Here is a 6,620-nt window from a genome sequence, read left to right on the forward strand (position 1 = left end):
TTAACTGGCTGTGCATATTTAGTCATGTTTGCCAATTTGCTACATTAAAAAAAAATCAGTATTTTGTTGTTATTTAACATTTCTTTGCAGAATGAATTTAAAGATATATACAGGATTCTAAGCCCCTTCACTTTGCTCTTCTGTGAATGTCCTCCTCTGTATCTTTTTCAATTTCTTCTTAGAAATTTAAAAAAATTAAAAAAAAAAAAGAAATTTTAAACATTCTGTTGACATTCTTTAGTTTCTTTGGTCATAAGGAAGTTTATTTTTCATCACAAAACCCTCTGTCTGTATTCTTGCATTGCTTTTCTATTATTAGTTAAGTAGGTCTCTCTAGATTGGACACAGTCTGCTATTTTATTGAGGGATTTTCATTGTGATAATTTTAATATCTGGGTTATTTAATCTTTTGGAACTTAATTTTTGTATATGATGCAAGTTTTACTTTCTTCCAGATGAATATTCAGTTATTTCCAATAACAATCATTAAATATGCCATCTTTTCCTTCTGAATTTAAATATAGTATCTTGTTTCTGAATTATTCTTTGCCACTGATGTAGCTCTCAACTTTCATTTAAGCATTACATTGTTTCAAATATTGTTAGCTTCATCTATGTCCTACTATCTAATGATTCAAGTTTTACAGTGTGATTACTTAAAAATTGTTTTTTTCTAGTTCTAGTGAATTAATTCTTCTTGACATATTTTATGACAGTATCATCCAATTAAAAGACACAAAAAACCCTCCTGTCCCAAAATTTTTTTGGATTCTAATTGGAATGGTACTAGGGTTATGTGTTAATTTTAGAAGAACTGACATTTTTGTGATGGTAAGTCTCCCCACTCAAGGACACGCTATCTTTTATGTTTTTCAATAACATTCAATAGTCTGACCTCGGACATTCATTCCTAGGAACCTATTACTTAGAAATGAAACTACAAAAAAACATCATCCTCTACAATAACACAAGATGGAGAAGAAAGTGGTTGCTCATCAATAAATTATAGTTAACTATAATATATACTGTAAGACAGTATATAGCCATTAACAAAATGAACTTGACTTTTTATCATTAATTCAATTTCCAAAGGTAATGGTGAACGAAAAAAAAAAAGACACAGAAAAGCACCTATTTTATGATCACAATTCTGTGAAATAAACGATCTCCCTCCATGACCACATGTATGGATATATATCAGCATGGAAGAACACAGGCTAAACTGTCACCATTAATTACAGGGGTAAAGCAGGGAAAGCCAATGCAAACGGAGGGAGTATGGAGGAAGGGAGAAACAGCATAAACAAGAGGAAACAAAGTCTGCACTCAACATCAAATCAAAACTAAAACAACCAATAAACTTAGTATACATGACACTACGTTTATGTATTTGAAAGTATACACACATATACGTAAAAAAGACAGGTCAGCTTTTATTTTTAAGGCTGCACAATACTGACTATTAGATCATACTTCAATTCATTTATAGATAAACCAAAATAGAAACGGAAAAATGACCTCCGCATTTGAACTCATCCAAGGCCTAGAATAGTGGCACATCTTACCTTTCCCCTACAGTTGTTCCACTGATAGATATTTCTCTCTCTTAAACCCCTTTAAAAACAAGAAAAACCCTACACCTTGTTTTTGAGATATTCCACAATGATCTCTCTTAAGAAAGTTGCTAAGCTAGCATTCTTATCTTCCATCATTAATAGTTTCCAAAACTTTTAGAGCAGAAAATCTTCATAGGTATGCTAAACTGGAAGCCAAGCCATCTTTTAGGTAAACCGAAAACTAGCCTTCACAGCAGGAAATATGAGCATAAAAAATTTTAAGCAACAAACAAGAGATAATGGATTCTTCTTGATCAGGAGAGATAAAAGAAAGGTTCAACAAGATACCTATAACCTTCATGGCCAAAGTTAAGATTATTTCTTAACAAAATTGAGAAATTGAAAAAAAAAATTGAGAAATTGTTAAAAAAAAAATCATTCAGTAAATTAAGACATGCCTAAGAAATTAAAAAAAAAATTCAATCCATAACAGACAAATTCAGTGATGACAGGTAGAAAGTGGTTTATATTACTAAATGATATAATAGATACAAGTGCCAAGCATAGTATTTGACCAGTAGTAGGAATAAATACTAATTCTCTTTTCTTTCCAAAAGGATTTCTGCAAGGTTTAAGTGTCAATTGTCTCAGTGTATTTACATTATTTACACAACAGAATTTTTCAAAACTATAACTAAGGCAAGACATGAAATATTTGGAAAACATATCCCAGGGTTGGGCCACATACAAATTACGGCAGTTAATTCTGGGCATTATTATAGGAATGAACAAAAAACCAATCCCTGCTAAAACTATGACTTACCTTCCTTCCATATTTAGGATACACACCAATTCATCCTCAAAAAATATCTCTGGTCCCTCAAGATTCTCAATGTCACTAAAACCGTTACAAGGGACCTATGAAGAAGACATATAGAAACAGGCCTCAATAACAGGCAATAGTCTGTCACTCTCACACACAAATCTGAGTTGCAAACAGAGATGCTCATGTGCGTGAAAGTGGTAACAGCTGTCCCACACTATCCTGCACCACCTACCATGGGTGGAAAGTAACATGTGGAATAACAATAATTTGTTCCGATCTTACTGTCAGTTGTAAATTAGTGATATTTTCACAGTCTGGAATTCCTGAAAGTGAATACTCCAGCGTTCTAATGTAAAGGAAAATAGCTCTGAAACAGGATTAGAAATACAAAATATCATAATTTACAACAATGATTTCAAGCAATTTATGTTGTACTCAAGTAGGAGTAGAGGGCCAGAAAGAGAAGTCTAGTACTTTGGGCAACTCACTTAACCCACTGGGCCTATTTTCTCCTCTATAAATGGAGGCGGTGGTACCAATGAGCTTTAAAATTCTGTTACTTCTCCCACTTTGTTTTGAAAGTACGCAGGAAATTTCATGTCAACCTGTATGCATGCAGAGAACACAGGAATATAAGGATCCTGAGCCAAAGTAATCATCCACCCACAGATCAATCTTAAGTATATTCCTGCTATGTTCAAAGTCCTTGACATATTTCTAATTAGGCAGTAGTACAGGGAAAGAGGGAGCTAAGGAAAAAAGACAACCATTCATCATTATTAGACAAACACACAGGCTGTTAAAAATGCACACAAAACCAGCTGGACTAGAAGTAGAGGTTGCAAACTAGTAGCCCATGAACAAGGGCATCAAATACATCTAGCATCCAAATACATGTGTGTGCAAACACATCTGTACAGGTTTAAAATCTGATATGAATGCTTTTGGCCAGGGCATGGCTTACCTAGAATAGAACATAAATTCTGTCCATCCTAATATCAACCAACGCTTATTTATAGAAATTACACTGGGGGCTCCTGGGGGGCCCAAGCAGTTAAGTGTCCAACTCTTGATTTCGGCGCAGGTCCTGAGATCAAGTTCTGCTTCTGGCTCTGCGCTCAGTGCCCAGCTGGCTTGCCATCCCCTCCCGACACCCTCCACTTGCTCTGACTCTAGCTCCTGCTCTCTAATAAAGAAATAAAATAAAAAAAAAAAAGAAATGAATTACACTGGAGGATATCTAGCTTTATTTTCTACAGGAGAATAAGTTCAAATTTGTCCAAAGTTCAGATTTTCCTTTCAAAACTTGAAAAGCCTTGAAAATGTTTCTCATGTGTGAATCCATGAAATAACATTAATTAAAATTAGAAAACAGGAAATTAATCTGGGTGCCCTGCTAGTTCAGTCAGAACAACATGCAATTCTTGATCTCAGGGTTGTTAAGTTCAAGCCCCATATTGAGTGCAGAGATTACTTAAAAAATAAAATCCTAAAAAATAGAGAAAGAAAAGAGGAAGTAATCTTCAGTAAACCAGGATAGTAAAAAAAAAAAAAAAACAGGATAGTAAAATAAATCAGGGGCGCCTGGCTGGCTCACTCAGTAGAGCATGTGACTCTTGATCTCAGGGTCCTGAGTCCAAGCCCCACACTGGGCATACAGTTTACTCAAAACAAAACAAACCTCAAACCCAATAAATAAATAAATCAGACCGGCTCTACTTCTAGACCCTCAATCAGAAATAAATTTAAAATATTAGTGTGAACTACTTCCCAGAATTACAAAAAGTTAAGACTCATGGCCTAATACAGAAACTCCTGAGATACTTTGTGGGGAAAACAAAAGCAACAACAAAAACCCGGGCGTTTCAGCAATATTTTTAAGAACCACAAAAACTTATCAGGGTTAAAGAATACTAGATAATTTAACAGAGGGAGTAAGAATTCTTATTTACAACAGATAGCTTCTAGTTCTGTTATCTTAAGAAATAATGCTATTCACTACTGGTTTAGAACCTGCAAAGCCAGAGAGAAGAAAAAAAACCGAATGAGTTTCGTCAACCCTTCTGGGAAAACAACTGGGTGAAATCTGTAGTGTTCCATCCCTGGTGATCCCTTAGCTGAAGCGGAGGCTGTAAAAAAGATGTTTAACCTCCTGAGAAGAGACATAATGCTGATCCGGATCCCCTCTACATTGTGCTGTGGGTCCCTCCCTCCCTCTCCACCCCCATTCTCTCTCTCTCTGGCTTTAGAAAAAGTAAAGCTGGCAGGGACAAATGGCTTCGTGTTGCTGGAGAGGAGGACACAATGACTCTTGCGGCCATCTAAGTGAGTCAGGGATTGGGAGAGAACTGAAAAAGGGCTATCAGAAGGAGCTGGATGAGCTAATGCCTACGGGCCCGGACACACACACACACACACACACACACACACACACACACGGCTACCAGGCAAAAGAGGGGGGCGGGCGGGGCGGGGGCTACATCAACAGATCCTTACGTGCTCTGAAAAGAACCTCTTTGAGAATGAGGCTACAATCTTCCGGGCTTCTAACCCAGCTTTTTGCCGAACTTTATACTCCTCCAGCCAATTGACGTAGTCGGTGGGGCTGTAGTGTTTCATAAGGGAAGGCCACCTACAAGGAGAGAAACACCCTCTCAGCTTCACGGAGACACTGAAGGCGGCCTCGAGAAGCAGGGGCAGCAGGGGCCCCGGCGGGGGACCCAGCACGCGGCTCGCGGCATGACCTTGGGGGAAGCAGGCCGAGGAATGCGGAGTCTCCACTGCCCGTCTAGGAAATGGGGGCAGCTGCAGCCACAATAACAGTGACGACCGATCGCGCCTCCCGAGAGCCGGGCCCTGTGTCAACGCTCCTCACGCATCATCCGTGTAATGACCGCAGTGAAACACGGGTCTGGCGATCCCCGCGTAAAGTCGATGAACGAGGCTCCAAAGAAAGGGAAGTGCCCCCCCCCCCAAGGTCATCCGGCAAGTGTGCGGGAGCCGGATTTACCCGGGTCCCACCCCGAGGTCCGTGCTGCGGGCCCGCGGCCGGGATGCTGCGTCCGCCTCCCCGGCTGCGGGCGAGGACCCGGCGGCGCGGGATCCGTGTCGGCGCGCTGGCCCGGAGCCGGGCACAAAGGAGCGCGCAGGGCGGCGGGGCGGCGGTCCCCGCGGCGTCGCGGTGGGTGCACGGCGGGCCCGGGCCGCGCAATCCGGGCGGCGGCGGGGGGCGGCGGGGGCCGGCGGGGAGCCCCGGGCCCGGGGCCGGCGGCCTGGAGGCCTTTGTCTGCGGCCCGCCGAGGGGGTCGGCGCGGGCGGCGAGGCGGGGGCGCGGGCGGGCCGCGGCCGGGCCCGGGGGGGGCGGGGGCGGGGGCGGGGGCGCGGGCGCGGGCGCGGGGGCGCGGGCGGCGGGCTCACCTCACCCGGAACTGCTCCTTCCACACCTTCCCGCTACTCTGGCACAGCTCGCGCAGCCGCCGGCAGGTGCTGGACACGCGGCCGATGTCGGCGGCCGTCAGCGAGCCGCTGCACAGGATGTACTCCAGCACCTCGCCGGGCAGGTTGACCAGACAGCTGAGGCCCGCCGCCTCGGGCGCGGCCTCCTCCGCCAGCGCCGGCACCACCTCCATCGCGCTGTCGACCGCTGCCGCCGCCATCTTGTCCGCGTACCTGGGCCCGCCGCGCGCGCGCGCCAGGGCGCCCCGCCTCGCCCCGCCCACCCGCCTCGAGGGGCGGGCTCGGGGGGTAGCCCCGCCCCCTCCCCGTGGCCACGCCCCCTGGGCCCGGGCCGCGGCCGGCGGCTGGCGGCTGGCGGAGGGAAGCGCGTTCTTTCTGTTTTTTTTTTTAATTGGCGTTCGATTTGCCAACATATAGCACAACAGCCAGCGCTCATCCCGTCAACTGCCCCCCCCCAGTGCCCGCCACCCGGTCACCCCCACCCCCGCCCGCCTCCCCTCCCACCACCCCTAGTTCGTTTCCCAGAGTTAGGAGTCTTCATGTTCTGTCTCCCTTTCTGATATTTCCCACTCATTTTTTCTCCTTTCCCCTTTATTCCATTTCACTATGTTTTATATTCCCCAAATGAACGAGACCATATAATGTTTGTCCTTCTCCGACTGACTTACTTCACTCAGCATCGTACCCTCCAGCTCCAGCCACGTCCAAGCAAATGTGGGTCTTTGTCGTTTCTCAAGGCTGAGGAATATCCCACTGTATACATAGACCACAGCTTCTTTATC

At 44.5% G+C, this 6,620-nt stretch overlaps 1 protein-coding gene across 3 annotated transcripts in view; it reads right to left on the minus strand.

Annotated features, from left to right (window-relative positions):
• The window catches only part of FBXO21 (F-box protein 21), a 47,282-nt gene extending 41,217 nt beyond the window's left edge, over nucleotides 1-6,065 (minus strand). For 2 of the 3 annotated variants that reach the window (XM_072802683.1, XM_072802682.1), the window contains exons 1-3: nucleotides 5,800-6,065; nucleotides 4,879-5,014; nucleotides 2,380-2,474 (exon numbers count right to left, since the gene is read on the minus strand). In XM_072802683.1, the coding sequence (XP_072658784.1) occupies nucleotides 2,380-2,474; nucleotides 4,879-5,014; nucleotides 5,800-6,038 (470 nt within the window). In that variant the 5' untranslated portion in view covers nucleotides 6,039-6,065. Of the gene's footprint in view, nucleotides 1-2,379; nucleotides 2,475-4,878; nucleotides 5,015-5,126; nucleotides 5,266-5,799 lie in introns of those variants that run through there. The other variant, XM_072802684.1, reaches the window with a different exon arrangement.
• Nucleotides 6,066-6,620: the final 555 nt, after the last annotated feature.

The sequence above is a fragment of the Canis lupus genome, chromosome 27, assembly GCF_048164855.1.
Source record: "Canis lupus baileyi chromosome 27, mCanLup2.hap1, whole genome shotgun sequence".
In the NCBI taxonomy this organism is placed as follows: Eukaryota; Metazoa; Chordata; class Mammalia; order Carnivora; family Canidae; genus Canis; species Canis lupus.